The sequence below is a fragment of the Notolepis coatsorum genome, assembly GCF_963971535.1.
Source record: "Notolepis coatsorum genome assembly, chromosome: 20".
NCBI lineage: Eukaryota > Metazoa > Chordata > Actinopteri > Aulopiformes > Paralepididae > Notolepis > Notolepis coatsorum.
Genome location: NC_140184.1, coordinates 61,695,623 through 61,721,578, shown reverse-complemented (window position 1 = coordinate 61,721,578; position 25,956 = coordinate 61,695,623). Strand labels below are relative to the sequence as shown.

The 25,956-nt window shown below is 45.7% G+C and overlaps 1 protein-coding gene across 1 annotated transcript in view; it reads left to right on the top strand.

The window, feature by feature from the left end:
- The window catches only part of LOC311247127 (talin-2), a gene marked incomplete at its 3' end in the record, with an annotated part of 264,901 nt that overhangs the window by 213,479 nt on the left and 25,466 nt on the right, over positions 1-25,956 (top strand). The window contains exons 50-52 of the mRNA XM_084337443.1: positions 3,521-3,628; positions 8,659-8,764; positions 25,828-25,952. Coding sequence (XP_084193569.1) covers positions 3,521-3,628; positions 8,659-8,764; positions 25,828-25,952 — 339 coding nt within the window. The remainder of the gene's footprint in view (positions 1-3,520; positions 3,629-8,658; positions 8,765-25,827; positions 25,953-25,956) is intronic.

Sequence of the window (25,956 nt, the reverse complement as noted above, 5' to 3'; positions counted from 1 at the left end):
CAAGATTTTGATTAACTTGTGGAACCTCGAGACAGTTTTATGCAAGCTATGTAAACTACAGCTGGCCTACCTTCTTTTTTATGTCAACAAGTTTCAAGTTTGTTTATTAAATATCACAATAAAATACACTTACTTTATGGTGAAATGCTTGGTTCTGTATGAGCCCCTGAGAGTGTGATTCATACAGTAAAGAAAGTAAGTAAAAAAAAAAATGAAGTAAGGAGGAATATACATATACAATATACAATCTAAAGTAGTACAAATTAGTAAACAGTGAGCTACAATGCAGAAAATGAGGTACAAAACTTTGGGAGTTCTAGCATCAATGATTTTCTGTTTAACACGTTATTGAATAGAGAAAGAAGCGTCATGCAGGTCCTGTTTCATGCCAAGGAAAATATATTGCTTCATGTTTATCACACCTTGTTCGAAGGCGCATTTCTGTATATGAATGTCCGTTCTATATGCTGTAAAGTTAAACTTTACAGTGAATCATTAATTTGATCTCCGAGAGACAGCCCCTTGTCAATCTAGCACCAATCCTCCTCACACACTGAGAGAGAGAGGGTGCGCTCGCGCGCGCGTGTGTGTGTGCCACACTATGAGGCTATGCTAAATGACACGTAATCTCTCATCAGTGTACGAGTGTTGTGCGCGGGATGAGCGAACAACCTCCGGCCCTATGCGCAAGTAATATTTTGGGAACGGGTAAACTTGGAGTTTTGAATTCAATTCTGCATGCAAAAAGAAATTCTGCATGTGCGTTCCATTAGTGGTTAACACTTTCAGCGCCAGCCGATGTATCCATCCTTGTAGTCAACGTGCCACGCTTTAAAATATAGGGATTTTCACTGTGCGTCCCGATGTTTGCAGGGCTATATCTAAATTCTATAGTATAGCTATGGAGACAATACTATGGCTCATTTGACAGTCACTATCTATCGTCCAACATGTAAAAAAGAATAAATTTGTTCATGTATACGTTCGCGTGTTATCATCCGGTGGTGAATAGTGTATAGTTTTAGAGTGATCCTGACTAATTCCTGGGCTGGAAGCTGAGTTATGGAGCGCTATGTGAATTTTGCTAAAGTCGTTTGCGTTTCTCGCCTGGACACGCTACTGTTTCCAAATCAAAGGTATATAATATAATCCAAATCAAAGGTATATAATATAATAATTAAGGCTGTCAAATATATCGCGTTAATATCGCGTTAACTCCCGATTCTATTAATGCCACTAATTTTTTTAACTCAAGATTAACTAAAAAAAAATAAAAAAAAAAAAAAAAATTTTACTAGACTTCACTCAGGTGTATTATTGATGCTCTCATTGATACTATGTTTGTTTCTGAAGTGTGTGTGTGTGTGTGTGTGTGTGTGTGTGTGTGTGTGTGTGTGTGTGTGTGTGTGTGTGTGTGTGTGTGTGTGTGTGTGTGTGTGTGTGTGTGTGTGTGTGTGTGTGTGTGTGTGTGTGTGTGTGTGTGTGTGTGAGATATAGAGAGAGAGGGGGGTGAGAGAGATGAGGAAGGGGCAAAAGAGAAAAAGAGCTGGGAGAGTGTGTGTGTGAGGGAGAGAGGGGGGTGTGTGATTAATCAGCCCTTGTGTGTGTGAATGTAACAAGTTCCTAACGTTTTCTTTCCCCTATTATTTCATGCACACTTTATTCATTGTTTTAAATTATTATTTTCTTTTAAGTTATTTTGTGCATCACTCTGTTTTGAATTTGATGCAAATTTGCAATGCATGAGGGTCATCCTTTTGTGTTAAATGGCTGCACAAAGCAAGCATTTGTTGACTCGCATGTTGATAAGAGTATTAAAACTTGGAACTTGAAAAAGATCTGTTTAAGGTAAAAAAAATAAATAAATAAAAATGCGATTAATTTGCGATTAATCGCGAGTTAACTATGGACAATCATGCGATTAATCGAGTTAAATATTTTAATCGTTTGACAGCACTAATAATAATATAAGAAGCCACCCAACTCCTCGTGCAATCAACAATCATCTCCCGCCTCGACTACTGCAACGCACTGCTCGCTGGCCTCCCGGCCACTGCCACCAAGCCTCTTCAACTCATTCAGAACGCAGCGGCCCGCCTGATCTCAAACCTACCGAAGTCGGCCCATGTCACCCCACTCCTTAGGGACCTGCACTGGCTCCCCATTGCTGCACGAATCCGCTTCAAGGCCCTCGACCTGGCATACCGTGCGGCAAAGGGAACCGCTCCCGCCTACCTCCGGTCAATGGTCTCTAACTACACACCCTCAAGACCCCTACGCTCTGCATCTTCTGGCCGCCTCAGACCCACTCCTATCCGAGCTCCGGGAGGGTCATCAAGGAGAACCTGCCTTTTCTCAGTCCTTGCCCGACAATGGTGGAATGAACTACCCACCCCAGTTAGGACAGCCGAAACCCGTCCAATCTTTCGCCGTCGATTAAAGACGCACTTCTTCAACCATTATCTGAAAAAAATATATAATAATAACTAACCTTACTATCATGCACTTGTCCTAATAAACTAACCTACACTGTAGCACTCAACACTTTGATGAACATTGTTACTCAGCTGATAGAGTTGTGCCCTTCCTGATGACTTGTCGTACAGAACTTGTAAGTCGCTTTGGATAAAAGTGTCCGCTAAGTGACCAAATGTAAATATAATAGGTATTATGTTTCATCATGAATGGATCAAAGGGGGGGGGGGTTTGATGCTCTGATCGCCAGCAACGGCATTCGTTTTGAATACTACATATGTTGATAGGCTGGATCGATGTGAAATCATTGTAGGATCAAGGTGGAATTGACGTCAGATAGTCCTCTAAATTCTCCGCCCGGACGACATTATATGTGACACACAGTCACATATAATGTTGTCCGGGCGGAGAATTTAGACCAAGCCAAGTGAATCGCTTCATCCGAGCACTTTGAAACGCGTTCAGCACACTTGAGGCATATCTTGTGCCACTTCATGTCAGGGACCCGATGGACATCAATACTGGAAATCGTGATCAGACAATTGGAATATTCTTTTTGGAATAACCCCGGAACAGGGTTTCAAAGGGTAGGCGATACTACCACCTAGCAGGATCTGGCCGGTATTGCACTCTCGGGGTCTCAGTATAACTTTCAACGGTAACATAGAGGTCCATGAGACTGTATAGAATAAAAAAAATCGAATAAAAGAAAAAACTAAACGATCGAAAACCCGACTATACTCAGGTTTTGGCGCTCAACGGTTGGCGAGATAACCCCACTATAGTTGTGGTTGGCCGTGAATGAGTTAGCGTACCGTTGCATTCGTTTGGTATACAGTGAGTACTGAACCGAAGGTCCAGTACTGAAACGGCTCGGTACGGATATGTGTACCGTTACACCCCTAAAAGGCAATAAGCCTATTTTACACAATAGTCATGGCCACCTCTTACAATTGTCATTTTATGTTTCTCAAATCATACTGCTGTATCGAGGTGAAAATAAATCTTCTTTGGCCAATAACATGTGTGTGTTTGTCCTCACCAGCAAGCAGCCTACCACCAAGAGGTCAACGAGGAAGTGAGACAGAGAGCGCTGATGTTTGGAACAGAATGTACAGAGGGCTACATTGATCTGCTGGACCATGTACTGCTGGTGAGCTGCACCTAGGATTTACCTTTATCATACAGTGATTATATTTGTACATATTGAGAAATGGGCATGAAGTACCAGCGAGTAAAAGAACGCACAACAGAGGGGGGGGGGGGGGGGGGGGGACGACGACGACGACGACACTGAGTGCACGTTCTGTACATGCTGGTGTTCATGTGTTCATGCGTTCATGTGTTCATGTGTTCATGTGTTCTTGTATTCATGTGTTCTTGTATTCATGTGTTCTTGTATTCATGTGTTCTTGTATTCATGTGTTCTTGTATTCATGTGTTCTTGTATTCACGTGTCCTTATGTTCTTGTATTCACATGTTCTTGTATTCATGTGTTCATGTATTCATGTGTTCTTGTGTTCTTGTATTCATGTGTTCATGTATTCATGTGTTCTTGTATTCACGTGTTCTTGTGTTCATGTATTCATGTGTTCTTGTATTCTTGTGTTCATGTATTCACGTGTTCTTGTATTCACGTGTTCTTGTATTCACATGTTCTTGTATTCACGTGTTCTTGTGTTCTTGTATTCACATGTTCTTGTATTCACATGTTCTTGTATTCACGTGTTCTTGTGTTCTTGTATTCACATGTTCTTGTATTCACATGTTCTTGTATTCATGTGTTCTTGTATTCATGTGTTCATGTATTCACATGTCCTTGTGTTCTTGTATTCATGTATTCACATGTCCTTGTGTTCTTGTGTTCATGTGTCCTTGTATTCATGTGTTCTTGTGTTCATGTGTTCACGTGTCCTTGTGTTCATGTGTCCTTGTGTCCTTGTATTCATGTGTTCATGTATTCATGTGTTCTTGTGTTCATGTATTCACGTGTTCTTGTATTCTTGTGTTCATGTATTCACATGTTCATGTGTTCTTGTGTTCATGTATTCACATGTTCATGTGTTCTTGTGTTCATGTATTCACATGTTCATGTGTTCTTGTGTTCATGTATTCACGTGTTCATGTATTCATGTATTCACATGTTCATGTGTTCTTGTATTCATGTGTTCATGTGTTCATGTATTCACATGTTCATGTGTTCTTGTGTTCATGTATTCACGTGTTCATGTATTCACGTGTTCTTGTATTCACATGTTCTTGTATTCACGTGTTCTTGTGTTCATGTATTCACGTGTTCTTGTGTTCATGTATTCACGTGTTCTTGTATTCACGTGTGCTTGTGTTCATGTATTCACGTGTTCATGTGTTCTTGTGTTCATGTATTCACGTGTTCTTGTATTCACGTGTGCTTGTGTTCATGTATTCACGTGTTCATGTATTCACGTGTTCTTGTGTTCACGTGTTCATGTGTTCTTGTATTCTTGTGTTCATGTCAAAAGTCAAGTCAAAGATTTGTATTGCCATGTATGGACGAATCCACATTGGAATACGGGTACATGAGCAAACACTGTGTAAACAGTACAGGAAAAATATGTAAAAAAACACAGACAGTATAAAACACTGACAGTATAAAAGGACAAATGCTAAAATTTGATATCGAACATCCCCTAAAAGTGCATATCATAGTTAAAAAAAGCACTTCCACAAACCTGACTAAATAACACTAATAAAAACACAGAAAAAAATAGGATAAAATACAAAACTAGCTTTTGGAGTCATTCAGGCTCCGCACAGCACTGGGGAAAAAGCTCTTTGTAAACCGAGAGGTAGAGCATGTGATAGAGCGGTAACGTCTGCCCGAGGGGAGGGGGACAAAGAGGCCTGCGGCTGGGTGACCAGAGGGGTCGTTGATGATGCCAGAGGCACGGGAAAGCAGCCTGGCACCATAGATCTCTTCTAGAGCTGGCAGGCTAGACCCGATTGTCTTGCGTGCGAGACGCACAATTCTATTCAGAGATTTCTTCTCCTGGTCTGTGATGTTACCAAACCATATTGTACAGGAGGAGGTAAGAACGCTCTCGATCACACAGCGGTAGAAGTTGTGTAGAATCACCCTGTTATTTGTGAACTCTTTCAGTTTCCTGAGAAAGAAAAGACGTTGCTGGGACTTTTTAACAATGGTTCTGGTATTGGAGTGCCAGCTCAGGTCATTTGAAATAGTGACCCCAAGAAATGTAAAACTGCTCACCATCTCCACCTCTGAGCCATTTATGGTAATGGAGAGATGGGATACCTTGCTATGTCTAAAATCGATGACTAGCTTCTTCGTTTTGGAAGCATTCAGGGTGAGGTTATTGGTCTCACTCCACCTAACTAGGTTCTGTACCTCTGATCTGTAAAATTACTCGTCATTTGAGTTTATACGCCCAATGACCGTGGTATCATCAGCATACTTTACTATCAGATTGTTATCATAGGAAGCAGTACAGTCATGAGTGCAGAGAGAGAACAGTAAAGGGCTGAGAATGCAGCCTTGTGGAGAACCAGTACTTAAAGGTCAACCTCCACGTTGTATTTTTGTTCAATAAACAATGTGGACTGGGCCAACAGTGACTTTCATGAAGAATTGGAAAAAAATGTATTGAAATTGACCCAGTTTTAGCGTTTTTATCAAAACATTTTGTCTGCCCAACACAATCACCACGCACGTGCATATTTTAATCAATGGTTCATAACGTGCGCGTGTAATGTCGTCACAACAGGTGTTGGTCACCAGGGGGCTCTGTGAGTCACAGGCAGTAGCAAGGAGGCAGAGCATTATTTCCGGCGTTGGGTGCATGATGCGCATGCGCTGTGATCACACCAGGCAGCCAACGCCGGAAATAATGCCGTTTTGAGCAGTTTATAAAAAATATTTAAAATGTTTATTAGCAACGCAGAGCTTTCAAACCATCCCGTATCTCTGTCCGAAACCCTCGTGCAACTGTGAGTACATTTGAAATGTCTCTGTGATACTTGTATAACGAACGGTTCGGCCAGAACCAGTCCTTCATGGTAAATCTAGGTTGGTTTCCTATTAAGGAGCAAGTGACTGGATTCACTCGGTGCATCAGTCACGAAAGGGGCTATGATGAGCTTGGCAAGCCAGAGTAAAACACAGTTTTCATTCAATCAATAACAACATTAACCAGACTCTCGTTGTGTCTATTATGCTAACGCTAACGTTACCTCATTGTGTCTATTCTACAAGCTTTAACGTTACCTAGCCTCTCGTGTATCTGCTTACGTTAGCATTAGGCTAACTAACGTTACCACTCGTCCCTAACCCCAACAACAAGCGTAACTAATCAGCGATCTTTTTGTCAGACTAAACTCTCCGCTCGGTGGCAAATTGTGTTGATGTCGGTTTTGTTTCATCAATAAATGAGGCAGAATACACAGTGACTGTATCCTTTTTTATTGCACTTGTTTCGTGCTGCAAACATACATAAGACATCCTACGCGAGACATTAAAGATGGCGGCGTTCTGTTTTCGTTCAGACTCCCCAAACAGTGACGCGTCTCTCTTCTGACCAATCAGTGGTCTGCAGTTTTTCACGTGACATTTCTGGAGCTCTCATGCTGATCATCAGCAGCCCTGCCTCCCCACACGGAGACAAACTGAGTACTTTATTTTAGTGGAAAAGCAACATTAGATTCGGCTCATTAATATGCACCTGTGTCCTGTTGTGACGTCGGCGTTTGATAAGCTTTTTTGATTCGCGCGTGCATGTTATTCGTGCGTGGACCTTTTTAACTCTTTCAGAGTGGTATTTCCGGTGTCAAATGGAAAAAAATAAATAATGAAATTATATACCAATGATGTATACTACCCATAATTGATCAGTAGGGTTTAAGCTGGAGGTTGGCCTTTAAAACAAGTTAATCAGGCATATTTTTTCCAATGTTCATGTGTTCTTGTATTCTTGTGTTCATGTATTCACGTATTCATGTATTCACATGTTCTTGTATTCACATGTTCTTGTATTCATGTGTTCTTGTATTCACATGTTCTTGTATTCACGTGTTCTTGTATTCACGTGTTCATGTATTCACATGTCCTTGTATTCACGTGTTCATGTATTCACATGTCCTTGTATTCACATGTCCTTGTATTCATGTGTTCTTGTATTCACGTGTTCATGTATTCACGTGTCCTTGTATTCACGTGTTCATGTATTCACGTGTTCTTGTATTCACGTGTCCTTGTATTCACGTGTTCATGTATTCACGTGTTCTTGTATTCACGTGTTCATGTATTCACATGTCCTTGTATTCACGTGTCCTTGTATTCACGTGTTCTTGTATTCACGTGTTCTTGTGTTCATGTATTCACATGTTCTTGTATTCACATGTTCTTGTATTCACATGTTCTTGTGTTCATGTGTCCTTGTGTTCATGTATTCACATGTTCTTGTATTCACGTGTTCTTGTATTCACATGTTCTTGTATTCACATGTTCTTGTATTCACATGTTCTTGTGTTCATGTATTCACATGTTCTTGTATTCACATGTTCTTGTATTCACATGTTCTTGTATTCACATGTTCTTGTGTTCATGTATTCACATGTTCTTGTGTTCTTGTATTCACATGTTCTTGTGTTCATGTATTCACATGTTCTTGTGTTCATGTATTCACATGTTCTTGTATTCACATGTTCTTGTATTCACATGTTCTTGTGTTCATGTATTCACATGTTCTTGTGTTCATGTATTCACATGTTCTTGTGTTCATGTATTCACATGTTCTTGTGTTCATGTATTCACATGTTCTTGTGTTCATGTATTCACATGTTCTTGTATTCACATGTTCTTGTATTCATGTATTCATGTGTTCATGTGTTCATGTGTTCTTAATAGTAATACTAGTGTTTTCCTTAACCTGTGTGTGTGTGTGTGTGTGTGTGTGTGTGTGTGCGTGTGTGTGTGTGTGTCTGTCTGTGTGTCTGTGTGTCTGTGTGTGTGTGTCTGTGTCTGTGTCTGTGTCTGTGTGTCTGTGTCTGTGTCTGTGTGTCTGTGTCTGTGTCTGTGTCTGTGTCTGTGTCTGTGTGTCTGTGTCTGTGTGTCTGTGTCTGTGTCTGTGTCTGTGTGTCTGTGTCTGTGTGTGTGTGTGTGTGTGTGTGTGTGTGTGTGTGTCCAGGTGCTACAGAAGCCCACAGCAGAGCAGAAGCAACACTTACTGTTCTATTCTAAACGGGTGGCGGGAGCCGTGACAGAGCTCATCCAGACCGCTGAGGCCATGAAAGGTAATGTCTCCGTCTATTTCTCTCTTTTTCTGCCCCTTCTCTCTGTCTGTCTCTCACTCTCTCTGTCTGTCTCTCACTCTCTCTGTCTGTCTCCCACTCTCTCTCTGTCTGTCTCTCACTCTCTCTGTCTGTCTCCCACTCTCTCTGTCTGTCTCCCACTCTCTCTGTCTGTCTGTCTCTCACACTCTCAAAAGTGGAGAACATCCGCAGCTCCTTCTCCCAACCCCCACCCATTCCAAACGCTGAATCGAGAACCTCATCCTTCACTCTGTCATCTTTCTCTCCCATTACAGAAGCCGAGACCCTGACACTGGTAACGTCGAACCGTCCGACTACATGCCAGCTGGACCAGCTACCCTCCCCACTCCTCCAGACCATAGCACCGGACATCCTCCCATTCCTAACTGCAACCATCAACTCCTCACTCAACTCGGGGGTGGTCCCCACCTCCCTAAAACAAGCCAGAGTCACGCCCCTCATAAAAAAACCAACCCTGAACCCCACCGTCATAGCCAACTATCGCCCTGTCTCTCTTCTCTCCTTCCTTTCTAAAACACTTGAACGTGCTGTATCCAACCAACTTACTGCTTATCTCTTACAGAATGACCTCCTAGACCCCAATCAGTCTGGCTTCCGGACTGGCCACTCCACAGAAACGGCCCTCATTGCGGTCACAGAGGCACTTCACTTAGCAAAAGCGAAAGGCCTCTCCTCTGTCCTGATTCTCCTAGATCTATCTGCAGCCTTCGACACAGTCAACCATCAGATCCTCCTCGCGGCCCTCGCAGGAATGGGAGTGGCTGGATCTGCGCTGACATGGCTGACATCATACCTCAATGACCGCTCCTACCAAGTGTCATGGAGAGGGACTCTGTCGGCCACCCGCCCCCTCCGGACGGGTGTCCCCCAGGGCTCGGTCCTAGGACCCCTTCTCTTCTCCCTCTACACTAAATCACTGGGTAACATTATCACATCTCATGGCTTCTCATATCATTGTTATGCCGATGATACTCAACTCTTCCTCTCCTTCCCTCCCTCAGATATCCACGTCTCTGAGCGGATCTCGGCCTGTCTGTCCGACATCTCCGCCTGGATGACGACCAACCACCTCAAACTGAACCTAAGCAAAACAGAATTGCTCCACCTGCCGGCCAAATCCTCCCCCCTGACCGACCTCTCCATCACAGTCGAGAATGCAGCTGTGACCGCGTCGCCGACCGCCAAGAACCTTGGTGTTGTCCTCGACGACCAGTTGAACTTCTCTGCTCACATCGCAGCGACAACCAGAACCTGCAGATTCCTCCTGAGCAACGTCAGAAGGATACGCCCCTTCCTGACAAAAGAAGCCACCCAACTCCTCGTCCAATCAACAGTCATCTCCCGCCTCGACTACTGCAACGCACTGCTAGCTGGCCTCCCGGCCACTGCCACCAAGCCTCTTCAACTCATTCAAAATGCAGCGGCCCGCCTGATCTCAAACCTACCGAAGTCAGCCCATGTCACCCCACTTCTTAGGGACCTGCACTGGCTCCCCATTGCTGCACGTATCCGCTTCAAGGCCCTCGACCTAGCATACCGTGCGGCAAAGGGAACCGCTCCCGCCTACCTCCGGTCAATGGTCTCTAACTACACACCCTCAAGACCCCTACGCTCTGCGTCTTCTGGCCGCCTCAGATCTACTCCTATCCAAGCTCCCGGAGGGTCATCAAAGAGAAGCCGCCTATTCTCAGTCCTTGCCCCACAATGGTGGAATGAACTACCCATCCCAGTTAGGACAGCCGAATCCCGTCCAATCTTTCGCCGTCGACTAAAGACTCACTTCTTCAACCATTATCTGAAATGATAAAAAAAAAAAAAAAAAAAAAAAAAAAAATCTAACCCCGACTAACCTTAATGTCATGCACTTGTCCTAATAAACTAACCTACACTGTAACACGCAACTCTTTGATGAACATTGTTACTCAGCTGATAGAGTTATACCCTTCTTGCTGTCTTGTCGCACAGAACTTGTAAGTCGCTTTGGATAAAAGCGTCAGCTAAATGACTAAATGTAAATGTAAATGTAAATGTCTCTCACTCTCTCTGTCTGTCTCCCACTCTCTCTGTCTGTCTCCCACTCTCTCTGTCTGTCTCCCACTCTCTCCGTCTGTCTCTCACTCTCTCTGTCTGTCTCCCACTCTCTCCGTCTGTCTCCCACTCTCTCTGTCTGTCTCTCACTCTCTCTCTCTGTCTGTCTCCCACTCTCTCTGTCTGTCTCTCACTCTCTCTGTCTGTCTCTCACTCTCTCTGTCTGTCTCCCACTCTCTCTGTCTGTCTCTCACTCTTTCTGTCTGTCTCCCACTCTCTCTGTCCGTCTCTCACTCTCTCTGTCTGTCTCCCACTCTCTCTGTCTGTCTCTCACTCTCTCTGTCTGTCTCCCACTCTCTCTGTCTGTCTCCCACTCTCTCTGTCTGTCTCTCACTCTCTCTCTCTGTCTCCCACTCTCTCTGTCTGTCTCTCACTCACTCTCTCTGTCTGTCTCTCACTCTCTCTGTCTGTCTCCCACTCTCTCTGTCTGTCTCCCACTCTCTCTGTCTGTCTCCCACTCTCTCTGTCTGTCTCTCACTCTCTCTGTCTGTCTCTCTCTCTCTCTGTCTGTCTCCCACTCTCTCTGTCTGTCTCCCACTCTCTCTGTCTGTCTCTCACTCTCTCTGTCTGTCTCTCACTCTCTCTGTCTGTCTCCCACTCTCTCCGTCTGTCTCCCACTCTCTCTGTCTGTCTCCCACTCTCTCCGTCTGTCTCTCTCTCTGTCTGTCTGTCTCCCACTCTCTCTGTCTGTCTCCCACTCTCTCCGTCTGTCTCCCACTCTCTCTGTCTGTCTCCCACTCTCTCTCTCTGTCTCTCACTCTCTCTGTCTGTCTCCCACTCTCTCCGTCTGTCTCCCACTCTCTCTGTCTGTCTGTCTCCCACTCTCTCTGTCTGTCTCCCACTCTCTCTGTCTGTCTCCCACTCTCTCTGTCTATTTCTCACTCTCTCTGTCTGTCTCCCACTCTCTCTGTCTGTCTCTCACTCTCTCTGTCTGTCTCCCACTCTCTCTGTCTGTCTCTCACTCTCTCCGTCTGTCTCTCACTCTCTCTGTCTGTCTCTCACTCTCTCTGTCTGTCTCTCACTCTCTCTGTCTGTCTCCCACTCTCTCTGTCTGTCTCCCACTCTCTCTGTCTGTCTCCCACTCTCTCTGTCTGTCTCTCACTCTCTCTGTCTGTCTCTCACTCTCTCTGTCTGTCTCCCACTCTCTCTGTCTGTCTCCCACTCTCTCTGTCTGTCTCCCACTCTCTCTGTCTGTCTCTCACTCTCTCTGTCTGTCTCCCACTCTCTCTGTCTGTCTCTCACTCTCTCTGTCTGTCTCCCACTCTCTCTGTCTGTCTCTCACTCTCTCTGTCTGTCTCCCACTCTCTCTGTCTGTCTCCCACTCTCTCTCTGTCTGTCTCTCACTCTCTCTGTCTGTCTCCCACTCTCTCCGTCTGTCTCTCACTCTCTCTGTCTGTCTGTCTCTCACTCTCTCTGTCTGTCTCTCACTCTCTCTGTCTGTCTCCCACTCTCTCCGTCTGTCTCTCACTCTCTCTGTCTGTCTGTCTCTCACTCTCTCTGTCTGTCTCCCACTCTCTCTGTCTGTCTCTCACTCTCTCCGTCTGTCTCTCACTCTCTCTGTCTGTCTGTCTCTCACTCTATCTGTCTGTCTCCCACTCTCTCTGTCTGTCTCTCACTCTCTCTGTCTGTCTCCCACTCTCTCCGTCTGTCTCTCTCTCTGTCTGTCTGTCTCCCACTCTCTCTGTCTGTCTCCCACTCTCTCCGTCTGTCTCCCACTCTCTCTGTCTGTCTCCCACTCTCTCTCTCTGTCTCTCACTCTCTCTGTCTGTCTCCCACTCTCTCCGTCTGTCTCCCACTCTCTCTGTCTGTCTGTCTCCCACTCTCTCTGTCTGTCTCCCACTCTCTCTGTCTGTCTCCCACTCTCTCTGTCTATTTCTCACTCTCTCTGTCTGTCTCCCACTCTCTCTGTCTGTCTCTCACTCTCTCTGTCTGTCTCCCACTCTCTCTGTCTGTCTCTCACTCTCTCCGTCTGTCTCTCACTCTCTCTGTCTGTCTCTCACTCTCTCTGTCTGTCTCTCACTCTCTCTGTCTGTCTCCCACTCTCTCTGTCTGTCTCCCACTCTCTCTGTCTGTCTCCCACTCTCTCTGTCTGTCTCTCACTCTCTCTGTCTGTCTCTCACTCTCTCTGTCTGTCTCCCACTCTCTCTGTCTGTCTCCCACTCTCTCTGTCTGTCTCCCACTCTCTCTGTCTGTCTCTCACTCTCTCTGTCTGTCTCCCACTCTCTCTGTCTGTCTCTCACTCTCTCTGTCTGTCTCCCACTCTCTCTGTCTGTCTCTCACTCTTTCTGTCTGTCTCCCACTCTCTCTGTCTGTCTCCCACTCTCTCTCTGTCTGTCTCTCACTCTCTCTGTCTGTCTCCCACTCTCTCCGTCTGTCTCTCACTCTCTCTGTCTGTCTGTCTCTCACTCTCTCTGTCTGTCTCTCACTCTCTCTGTCTGTCTCCCACTCTCTCCGTCTGTCTCTCACTCTCTCTGTCTGTCTGTCTCTCACTCTCTCTGTCTGTCTCCCACTCTCTCTGTCTGTCTCTCACTCTCTCCGTCTGTCTCTCACTCTCTCTGTCTGTCTGTCTCTCACTCTATCTGTCTGTCTCCCACTCTCTCTGTCTGTCTCTCACTCTCTCTGTCTGTCTCCCACTCTCTCTGTCTGTCTCCCACTCTCTCTGTCTGTCTCTCACTCTCTCTGTCTGTCTCTCACTCTCTCTGTCTGTCTCCCACTCTCTCTGTCTGTATCTCACTCTCTCTGTCTGTCTCTCACTCTCTCTGTCTGTCTCTCACTCTCTCTGTCTGTCTCCCACTCTCTCTGTCTGTCTCCCACTCTCTCTGTCTGTCTCTCACTCTCTCTGTCTGTCTCCCACTCTGTCTGTCTCCCACTCTCTCTGTCTGTCTCTCACTCTCTCTGTCTGTCTCCCACTCTCTCCGTCTGTCTCTCACTCTCTCTGTCTGTCTGTCTCTCACTCTCTCTGTCTGTCTCCCACTCTCTCTGTCTGTCTCTCACTCTCTCCGTCTGTCTCTCACTCTCTCTGTCTGTCTGTCTCTCACTCTATCTGTCTGTCTCCCACTCTCTCTGTCTGTCTCCCACTCTCTCTGTCTGTCTCTCACTCTCTCTGTCTGTCTCTCACTCTCTCTGTCTGTCTCCCACTCTCTCTGTCTGTCTCTCACTCTCTCTGTCTGTCTCTCACTCTCTCTGTCTGTCTCTCACTCTCTCTGTCTGTCTCCCACTCTCTCTGTCTGTCTCCCACTCTCTCTGTCTGTCTCTCACTCTCTCTGTCTGTCTCCCACTCTGTCTGTCTCCCACTCTCTCTGTCTGTCTCTCACTCTCTCTGTCTGTCTCCCACTCTCTCCGTCTGTCTCTCACTCTCTCTGTCTGTCTGTCTCTCACTCTCTCTGTCTGTCTCCCACTCTCTCTGTCTGTCTCTCACTCTCTCCGTCTGTCTCTCACTCTCTCTGTCTGTCTGTCTCTCACTCTATCTGTCTGTCTCCCACTCTCTCTGTCTGTCTCTCACTCTCTCTGTCTGTCTCCCACTCTCTCTGTCTGTCTCCCACTCTCTCTGTCTGTCTCTCACTCTCTCTGTCTGTCTCTCACTCTCTCTGTCTGTCTCCCACTCTCTCTGTCTGTCTCTCACTCTCTCTGTCTGTCTCTCACTCTCTCTGTCTGTCTCTCACTCTCTCTGTCTGTCTCCCACTCTCTCTGTCTGTCTCCCACTCTCTCTGTCTGTCTCTCACTCTCTCTGTCTGTCTCCCACTCTGTCTGTCTCCCACTCTCTCTGTCTGTCTCTCACTCTCTCTGTCTGTCTCCCACTCTCTCTGTCTGTCTCCCACTCTCTCTGTCTGTCTCCCACTCTCTCTGTCTGTCTCTCACTCTCTCTGTCTGTCTCTCACTCTCTCTGTCTGTCTGTCTCTCACTCTCTGTCTGTCTCCCACTCTCTCTGTCTGTCTCTCACTCTCTCTGTCTGTCTCTCACTCTCTCTGTCTGTCTGTCTCTCACTCTCTCTGTCTGTCTCCCACTCTCTATGTCTGTCTCCCACTCTCTGTCTGTCTGTCTCTCACTCTCTGTCTGTCTCCCACTCTCTCTGTCTGTCTCTCACTCTCTCTGTCTGTCTGTCTCCCACTCTCTCTGTCTGTCTGTCTCCCACTCTCTCTGTCTGTCTCCCACTCTCTCTGTCTGTCTCTCACTCTCTCTGTCTGTCTCCCACTCTCTCTGTCTGTCTCCCACTCTCTCTGTCTGTCTCCCACTGTCTCTGTCTGTCTGTCTCTCACTCTCTCTGTCTGTCTCCCACTCTCTCTGTCTGTCTCTCACTCTCTCTGTCTGTTTGTCTCTCACTCTCTCTGTCTGTCTCCCACTCTCTCTGTCTGTCTCTCACTCTCTCTGTCTGTCTGTCTCTCACTCTCTCTGTCTGTCTCTCACTCTCTCTGTCTGTCTCTCACTCTCTCTGTCTGTCTCCCCTTCTCTCTGTCTGTCTCTCACTCTCTCTGTCTATCTCCCACTCTCTCTGTCTGTCTCTCACTCTCTCTGTCTGTCTCCCACTCTCTCTGTCTGTCTCCCACTCTCTCTGTCTGTCTCCCACTCTCTCTGACTGTCTCCCACTCTCTCTGTCTGTCTCTCACTCTCTCTGTCTGTCTCCCACTCTCTCTGTCTGTCTCCCACTCTCTCTGTCTGTCTCCCACTCTCTCTCTCTGTCTGTCTCTCACTCTCTCTGTCTGTCTCTCACTCTCTCTGTCTGTCTCTCACTCTCTCTGTCTGTCTCCCACTCTCTCTGTCTGTCTCCCACTCTCTCTGTCTGTCTCCCACTCTCTCTGACTGTCTCCCACTCTCTCTGTCTGTCTCTCACTCTCTCTGTCTGTCTCCCACTCTCTCTGTCTGTCTCCCACTCTCTCTGTCTGTCTCCCACTCTCTCTCTCTGTCTGTCTCTCACTCTCTCTGTCTGTCTCTCACTCTCTCTGTCTGTCTCTCACTCTCTCTGTCTGTCTCCCACTCTCTCTGTCTGTCTCCCACTCTCTCTGTCTGTCTCCCACTCTCTCTGTCTGTCTCCCCTTCTCTCTGTCTGTCTCTCACTCTCTCTGTCTGTCTCTCACTCTCTCCGTCTGTCTCTCACTCTCTCTGTCTGTCTCTCACTCTCTCTGTCTGTCTCCCACTCTCTCTGTCTGTCTCCCACTCTCTCTGTCTGTCTGTCTCTCACTCTCTCTGTCTGTCTGTCTCTCACTCTCTCTGTCTGTCTGTCTCTCACTCTCTCTGTCTGTCTCTCACTCTCTCTGTCTGTCTCTCACTCTCTCTGTCTGTCTCTCACTCTCTCTGTCTGTCTCCCACTCTCTCTCTGTCTGTCTCCCACTCTCTCTGTCTGTCTCTCACTCTCTCTGTCTGTCTCTCACTCTCTCTGTCTGTCTCCCACTCTCTCTGTCTGTCTCTCACTCTCTCCGTCTGTCTCCCACTCTCTCTGTCTGTCTCCCACTCTCTCTGTCTGTCTCCCACTCTCTCTGTCTGTCTCTCACTCTCTCTGTCTGTCTCCCACTCTCTCTGTCTGTCTCCCACTCTCTCTGTCTGTCTCTCACTCTCTCTGTCTGTCTCCCACTCTCTCTGTCTGTCTCTCACTCTCTCCGTCTGTCTCCCACTCTCTCTGTCTGTCTCTCACTCTCTCTGTCTGTCTCCCACTCTCTCTGTCTGTCTCTCACTCTCTCCGTCTGTCTGTCTCCCACTCTCTCTGTCTGTCTCTCACTCTCTCTGTCTGTCTCCCACTCTCTCTGTCTGCCCCTGCTCTGCGGCTCTGCAGTTGCATACTATTGGGATTCGTTGGGAGCAGCACGGAGTCTCGACTCTGGACTTATTTTATTTGGAATATAATGACTGTATACGCAAAAGTAGCCTAGTTTTAAGTTAAAATATTATAAATCTACATGCCTTTTGTATCCAATTTGTATGGATTAATTTATGAGTGAAATGCGAATGAAGAGTTGAAATCACTACTCGCAAGCTTGCCCCCAGATATTATTTTAAACTCGCACGGACAAAATTAGGGCGCAATTTGCGACCATCTCGTCGCAGTGTACAGCCCTGCATTATGTTTTGACCCATGCACCACAATAGCTTACATCATGATAGGAAAACATACCTGCCCTCCGTCGTCATGGTAAATGTAAGATCACTGGTCAACAAGACAGATGAACTTTCGGCACTGGTAAAAATCCAAGTGGAATACAGAGTCCAGCTTGCATAGAAATATCCCAGACTGCGGTCAGTGCGGTGGAACTGCATGGCTTCACCATGATGCGATCATGCGAGCCGACAGAAACAAAGCCAGCGCCGCGGTAAGTGGAAAGGTGGCGGGTGGTTATTTTAGTTAAATCCAGAAGTGGTGTTGTTGTGATGTTTCAGTTGGTTACTTTATTGAACGTCGGTATCACATACAGCTGCTGTAGCGTTCTAGCTCGTGCCGAGCTTGTTTACATTCCACCAAGCGTGTGACGTCATCCATTCTACCGTTGCTAGTCTGGGATACAGACGACACATCCCAACACATTCATACTCATCAACGGGGATTTTAATCATGTCAAAATAACCAGGACCCTGACACACTTCACACACTTTGTTTTTAACACTTTGAGTGCCACGGACGTGTTTTGTCGTTAGTTCATGCCGCCAGTTGAGTGCCACCAACGCTATATAGCGTTTGTTTGTCGTATTTCTTTTTATAAAAAAAAACAACACTGAACCCCACCGTCATAGCCAACTATCGTCCTGTCTCTCTTCTCTCCTTTCTTTCTAAAACACTTGAACGTGCTGTATCCAACCAACTTACTGCTTATCTCTTACAGAATGACCTCCTAGACCCCAATCAGTCTGGCTTCCGGACTGGCCACTCCACAGAAACGGCCCTCATTGCGGTCACAGAGGCACTTCACTTAGCAAAAGCGAAAGGCCTCTCCTCTGTCCTGATTCTCCTAGATCTATCTGCAGCCTTCGACACAGTCAACCATCAGATCCTCCTCGCGGCCCTCGCAGGAATGGGAGTGGCTGGATCTGCGCTGACATGGCTGACATCATACCTCAACGACCGCTCCTACCAAGTGTCATGGAGAGGGACTCTGTCGGCCACCCGCCCCCTCCGGACGGGTGTCCCCCAGGGCTCGGTCCTAGGACCCCTTCTCTTCTCCCTCTACACTAAATCACTGGGTAACATTATCACGTCTCATGGCTTCTCATATCATTGTTATGCCGATGATACTCAACTCTTCCTCTCCTTCCCTCCCTCAGATATCCACGTCTCTGAGCGGATCTCGGCCTGTCTGTCCGACATCTCCGCCTGGATGACGACCAACCACCTCAAACTGAACCTAAGCAAAACAGAATTGCTCCACCTGCCGGCCAAATCCTCCCCCCTGACCGACCTCTCCATCACAGTCGAGAATGCAGCTTTGACCGCGTCCCCGACCACCAAGAACCTTGGTGTTGTCCTCGACGACCAGTTGAACTTCTCTGCTCACATCGCAGCGACAACCAGAACCTGCAGATTCCTCCTGAGCAACGTCAGAAGGATACGCCCCTTCCTGACAAAAGAAGCCACCCAACTTCTCGTCCAATCAACAGTCATCTCCCGCCTCGACTACTGCAACGCACTGCTAGCTGGCCTCCCGGCCACTGCCACCAAGCCTCTTCAACTCATTCAAAACGCAGCGGCCCGCCTGACCTGCACTGGCTTCCCATTGCTGCACGTATCCGCTTCAAGGCCCTCGACCTAGCATACCGTGCGGCAAAGGGAACCGCTCCCGCCTACCTCTGGTCAATGGTCTCTAACTACACACCCTCAAGACCCCTACGCTCTGCATCTTCTGGCCGCCTCAGACCTACTTCTATCCAAGCTCCCGGAGGGTCATCAAAGAGAAGCCGCCTATTCTCAGTCCTTGCCCCACAATGGTGGAATGAACTACCCATCCCAGTTAGGACAGCCGAATCCCGTCCAATCTTTCGCCGTCGACTAAAGACTCACTTCTTCAACCATTATCTGAAATGATTATATATAAAAAAAAAAAAAAAAAAAACGAACCCTGACTAACCTTACTGTCATGCACTTGTCCTAATAAACTAACCTACACTGTAACACGCAACACTTGATGAACATTGTTACTCAGCTGATAGAGTTGTACCCTTCTTGCTGTCTTGTCGTACAGAACTTGTAAGTCGCTTTGGATAAAAGCGTCAGCTAAATGACTAAATGTAAAATGTAAATGTTCATTCATATTTCATCAATCGAGCCTCACGCTAGTGTTGCAGACTCTCTCTGAGCTCAATTGGGAAAATACCGCCCCCTATCGTCTCTCCCTGTGTAACTGCACCCCATTGGTTTAGACTGATGGGGGGGGGGGGGGGTCCAGCCTCTTCATGTTACTTCTCCGGCGAGGCATCTGAAGAGACCCAAGTTGATCGCCGGCCCGGAAAACGTGTGGAATACATATTTACAGTACCCAACGCTGAATCAATAAACGCGATCGATATTTGGAATGGCGATAAGGAATTGGAATAATCTTTTTGGATAACATCTGATCTGAGCTAAGCAATTTATTTTACCAGTCTTGGGGTAATCGGATCTGTTTTGACCTATATATCAGCGTGTGCCCTGTGTGTGTGTGTGTGTGTGCCCGCTGATCAGGAAATGAGAGAATATATTTTTCAGATCGCTTCTATAGTGTGCATAAGTACACATATACTATCGATAATCTAGCGTTTATTTGAAAATGATTAATAAATAGGCCGAAAAATTTGAACGTTTTTTGTGTATGCCAGAATATTCCAGTAAAGGGCGTTTATCACGGAATCTATATATTTTCCTGAAAAACGAGGGCTTTTCAAAATGCTATAAAACGGAAATGAACCGATTATAAAAAAAAAAAATCCGTCTTGACAATGTTGACTGCAAACAATTAATTGATAAACGACGGGCAGATTAGACACATAATTTAAGACAGAGATTATGCGTGTGGCACTGATAGTGTTAACAAAGTACTAAATAATTGTATGTTATGTATTAACTGTTTTTAGATGGCTGTGTTGATGCTGTGATGGACACCTGAATCTCCCCTTGGGGATAAATAAAGGTTTTTAATCAATCAATAAGTCTAACCAGCTAGCACTAACGTTAGCCTTTTTTTGTTTAGAAAAAACTCACGGCAATTTATGAGGCTGTAACTGAGTGGCGAGACAAACAAAAAAAATTATTAAAGAAAATAATAATAATAATTTATATATTTTTTTCTAAATCGAGACTAAACGAAGACTAAAATGCTCAGACCTGTCGTTGACTAAAACTGACTAAACGAAAAATAAATGAAGATGACTAAATATGATGAAAACGAAAAAGGAGCATTTGACTAAAACAAAAATGAAAATAGCTGCCAAAATGAACACATATTCAGATCCATTTCCCAACGTAGCGGTCAATGAGTTAATGATGAACAAATCAAGTACAAACAATGTTGATAATGAGTTATAAATAATGTATAACTAATTTGTAAATGTTATACAAATATAGTTATAAATGATTTAATAATAATTTAGAAATGTATATAAATGGTTTGTTCATGATTAGTTCATTATCTACAAATACCTTATAAAGGTCTTATAAAGGTCATAACTGAGTGTTATTATAAAGTGTTACCCAGTTTGGTACACGTGGGGCCTTGAAGCAATAGAACATGAGAGGGAATAGTTGTAGTAAATAACATTGAGGTTGTGTACTGTAGATCATCTCAGCCGTGATGTTATTTACTACAATATAACACATTACCTCAAGTGTTCTATTGCTTGCTGTTGTATAAAAGCAATAGAACATTGAATAGATGATAAAACATAAAAATTATGTTTTGATTGACTTACTTCTGCCCTGTATATGCGTTGCTATTGTAAGATCCTGATCAAACTGGCCAGTATCACGTCTTCGTCTGGTTGGCTCTCCATCCAATTCCTCTGCGTTGTGTCATTTTAATGGTCCTGACGTCTCCGATACTGGCAGATAAGATCCTTATCTCCCCCGTTAGTGCAATCCATAAACCATACTAATTCTCCACCTCCGTAAGAATTCGACACTTCGACACCGTGAGATACCTTATGAGGAAAAGCGTTGTTTTATTGCTATAAACAGAACCTCATAATCAGATGTTGTCAGATGTTATCAAATTGTATCGTCCTTGAAGAGTCTATTCTAATGATCTTTCGGTGTGTTCGTCTATCTAATGATCTTTCAGTCCAGTCTATTGTCCCTCTGTCTCTCAGTCCAACAGTGGTCAGGCCTGTTCGTTAGCCAAGACCATCCTCGTGGTAGCCGAAGCTACTGATGATGTGGCATTTCCCCCCCCCCCCCCCCTCTGTGATAAGAGGAGAGGGAGAGTCTCTCCTGGTTTCTTCCCTCTTAGTCTCAGCCAGATTTTTGTCTGCCCTACCCGGAAACCACTGTCAGCTTTATAGGATCTTCGTCATAGAAACGATAGCCCCGCCCCTCTTCCGGTTGTCAGGCGACGAGCTGTCATGACAACCGCGTTTAACCTTTACACACACTTCAAAACGTTTCTATACTGTTGCATTAAAGAGGTCACCCCTCTCCCTCGCTCTGGGCCTACAGTACACTCGCTCTTATCTGTGTTCTTCCAAGGAATGCAAAACAAAACACCCTCGCTGGCAGTGTATTCAATCCACTGGTCACCGTTCTATCACCGTCTTCCATGCACCTTTCGATCTACCATTTTAGCTGTGGTCCCCCCAATCTATACATCACATACATTGAAAAAGCACCCCAAATCCCTCACTATGCAACTGCTAATGTTATTTCATAACGACTTAACACATGGCTTTCAGCCAACCAGGTTGCTTGATCAGAACCAACTGTTATAATACATTATGCATGTTGTGTATAAATATGATATCATATATGATTCATATACCAGGATGTATATGTCGGTCACTCTGTCGGTCGGTCCATTCAACCACTTTGGTCCGACTGGGTGTAAGGAGCAGCATAGTCTCTAGGATCTGCTAGCAGTGCTTTTACACTCTTAGGGCTAGATCCGTGATTGATTGAATGAAAATTGCACAATTGCATTGAACAGATTGCAGAATGGGTACAATACAGTACGGCTCAATACACACAATTGTTAAGGGGATGCAGACCAGAGAAAGACTTTCGTCTTGTTTACATCACGGTCCCCCATTTTCAATTCATAATGAATTGTAAGTAAGGGTGCAATTAGCACCGTGCAATCCATTCTTTGTGGATCTAGCCCTTAGTCTTGCTTTCCTATGTTTACCTATGTTTGCTTTAGTTGGTTAATCGATCACATACAGTAATTAAGATGAATCATCAGTCGCTGAGTCTTTGCACCAAACATTCAAGGGGTTAAATGTAGGAATGTGGTTGCTATCTCTTTGATGATAAATAAATCTAGTTATGCTGTAGTTTATAAACTTGTCTACATAAGTGATATAAGTCTATCTGGCACTGGCACATACACATGACATGATCCGTCAGCTGATGGGACTTTTACCTTGTAGTTCCCAAACACTGGCATGATATGAATGGTAGGGCTGACCTTCGAAGCTTTTTTTGGCAATCGAAGCTTCGGGGCCGAGCTTCGATTTTTATTCAAAGCTTCGAAAAAAGATTTTTTTTTTTTTAATTATTATTATTATTTTCTTTTTTATCTTATGTTGTGGGACTTGTACAGCACTTTGGTAAACTTTGTTGTTTTTCACCATGACTCAATGAGACCTTCTCGTAGCAGGGTTGATTGAGTAGGTCACCATGACTCAATGAGACCTTCTCGTAGCAGGGTTGATTGAGTAGGTCACCATGACTCAGTGAGACCTTCTCGTAGCAGGGTTGATTGAGTAGGTCACCATGACTCAGTGAGACCTTCTCATAGCAGGGTTGATTGAGTAGGACACCATGACTCAATGAGACCTTCTCGTAGCAGGGTTGATTGAGTAGGACACCATGACTCAATGAGACCTTCTCGTAGCAGGGTTGATTGAGTAGGACACCATGACTCAACGAGACCTTCTCGTAGCAGGGTTGATTGAGTAGGTCACCATGACTCAATGAGACCTTCTCGTAGCAGGGTTGATTGAGTAGGACACCATGACTCAACAAGGTCATAAGAGGTTTTGAAAATGTGAAAAATTCTTTCAGAAAATAATTATTGCAGGTTTAACATATAGTTGGTCCTTGTAATGTAATGTCAGCCATTGTGGTCATCATGAATCCATCCAGCATAGGAAGGTAACGCAAAAATACCTGTCTCTCAGCTGCTTACCCTATCATTCCTTCTGATTAGCCCCATGTTAGAATCTAAACGTGTCCTCCTGCTGCACTGGAGCAACAGTTTATCCATGCAGTTAAACAAGGACACACAGTGTCATGGATATGAAGCATTCTCACATCCGATTGAACTGGTCTTACACAAAGTGCCATGCCCGGGTGCCGCCACTAGGGACATAGTGGCTAAGTGTGAGTGAATGACTGAGTTACTGGTGAGTGAGTGATTTAGTGACATTGCCAGTCGTATTGTACAGTGTATCTGTGTGTGAGTTTTCAAAACTAAGCCTGCATGCATTCTAACTATACAACATTATTATGACAGACGCAGACAAATCACAACTTCAGGTCAATGTTTTCTCAGTCTGTATTTTATTTTTTATTTTTATTTTATCGAAGCAGACATCTGAGCATGGGCCTAGTTTTGAAAATCTACAGTTGTATTGGGGAGAAAGATGGTTGTGTGTGTAAACAGAGAACACTCTGTGGCTTTAAAGCACACTCGGGTAACACCCCCACTGTCTCCCCTTCTCTTGCCACAGACGGAGGTAAGTTAGGAATGTCTCCCTCATGCCGTGATTCACCTGTGGTGAAGCTGCCGCACCCCCTCACCTCCACTTCCATTCATTCATCTCATCTTTGGAAGGAAGGGGGGGGAATTATCCACTGAAGCAGAGATGATGCCGTGAACACAAACAAAATCCCTCTTCCAAGAACTTTAAATAAGCGACTCCACTGCTGTTCACTGATTTCTAGCACCAGACTGACTCTGTGGGTAACACGGTTTTAACGATGGGGACCTTTCTGTTGATATGGGAACATTTTATATAACTGTTGTTGCTGTGGCGGCTATGTGGCGTAGTGGGCAAGGCGCTCGCCACGAATGCAGAGAGACGCTGAGATCGCCTGTTCGATCCCAGCGCTCCACATTGCTTTCAGTTTAGCTGGTTGTCCACAGTAATACACATTGGCCGTATTACGGGGAGGGAAACTGAAGGGTGGGGATCGGGCGTTGTGGACAGCGACTCCTACAGGTCGGTTGGTGCGCCTGCGCAGTAGAATCAGGAAGTGTCGGGGGCAGCGTGAGCCTCCCACGCGTTACTCCTCGACACTGAGAGATCGAGCTGCGCAGGTGAAAAGATGCGACTGCTGTTACCTCAAGTACCGGAGGGGACTTGTGCTATGTATGACTTAGTCCACATTGCAGCCGGCTTGTGGGAGGCAAGAAACAGCGTTCGTGACGGGGGAGGGTTGAATTGGATGATACGAAATTGGGATGGGAGAAAATATAGAAAATGGGAGAAAAAGTGGATAAAAAAAAAAAATAACTTGTTGCTGTGACGAAATAAAGCTTGTTTTAATGTAGAAGCTTGATCAAAACATTGAGTCCAATGAGCCCTCAAGGCTCTCGCTCTAATCAGTTCAACAGTTGTCTCTCGCTCTCTGCTCTTAAAGCCTTGGGAAAATTAAGAGACAATTGTTTGTTTTTTTTATCCACTTTTTCTCCCATTTTTCTATATTTTCTCCCATCCCAATTTCGTATCATCCAATTCAACCCTCCCCTGTCACGAACGCTGTTTCTTGCCTCCCACAAGCCGGCTGCAATGTGGACTAAGTCATACATAGCACAAGTCCCCTCCGGTACTTGAGGTAACAGCAGTCGCACCTTTTCACCTGCGCAGCTCGATCTCTCAGTGGCGAGGAGTAACGCGTGGGAGGCTCACGCTGCCCCCGACACTTCCTGATTCCACTGCGCAGGCGCACCAACCGACCTGTAGGAGTCGCTGTCCACAACGCCCGATCCCCACCCATCAGTTTCCCACCCCCTAATACGGCCAATGTGTATTAGTACGGACGACCAGCTAAACTGAAAGCAAATGTGGAGCGCTGGGCTCGAACAGGCAAGCCCAGCGTCTCCAGATTTCGTGGCGAGCGCCTTGCCCACTACGCCACGTAGCCGCCCATTAAGAGACAATTGTTATTGAGATAACAGGTATTGAACAAGGAGTCTTAACATCACAGGGAGCGACTGATGGCAATTTCTCTATTTGGTGGATTCTACCCTTTTTTCATCCTTTTTCCCCTTCAAAACCCATTGAAGTCCATGCAAAATAAAAATGACTTCATGATGTTTTATATGAGCTCTTCATCTCCATCTTCATTTCAGGAAATTGGAGTGTGTGTGTGTGTGTGTGTGTGTGTGTGTGTGTGTGTGTGTGTGTGTGTGTGTGTGTGTGTGTGTGTGTGTGTGTGTGTGTGTGTGTGTGTGTGTGTGTGTGTGTGTGTGTGTGTGTGTGTGTGTGTGTGTGTGTGTGTGTGTGTGTGTGTGTGTGTGTGTGTGTGTGGGGCACTGCATCGGCTGTGCATGGATTTGGTTATGGTGGTGACACACTTGTCCTAGGTTTTTGCATTTACACAGTGTCGGTGCTGTTGCTTTGAGGCTTGATTGATTGACAACTTTATTAACAGATTGCAGAATGGGTACAGCTCAATACAAACAATTGTTAAGATGCAGACCAGAAAAATACTTTTGTCTTGTTTATGCTCTGTCCACGCTCTAGTGTTAGTGTTTTATTATTGCGTTGTTATTGTTATCGAGTGTTAAATATCTGTGTGTGTGTGTGTGTGTGTGTGTGTGTGGTAGGCTCGGAGTGGGTGGACCCTGAGGACCCCACCGTAATAGCGGAGACAGAGCTACTGGGGGCGGCGGCCTCCATTGAAGCAGCCGCTAAGAAACTGGAGCAGCTGAAGCCCCGAGCCAAGCCCAAGGTAG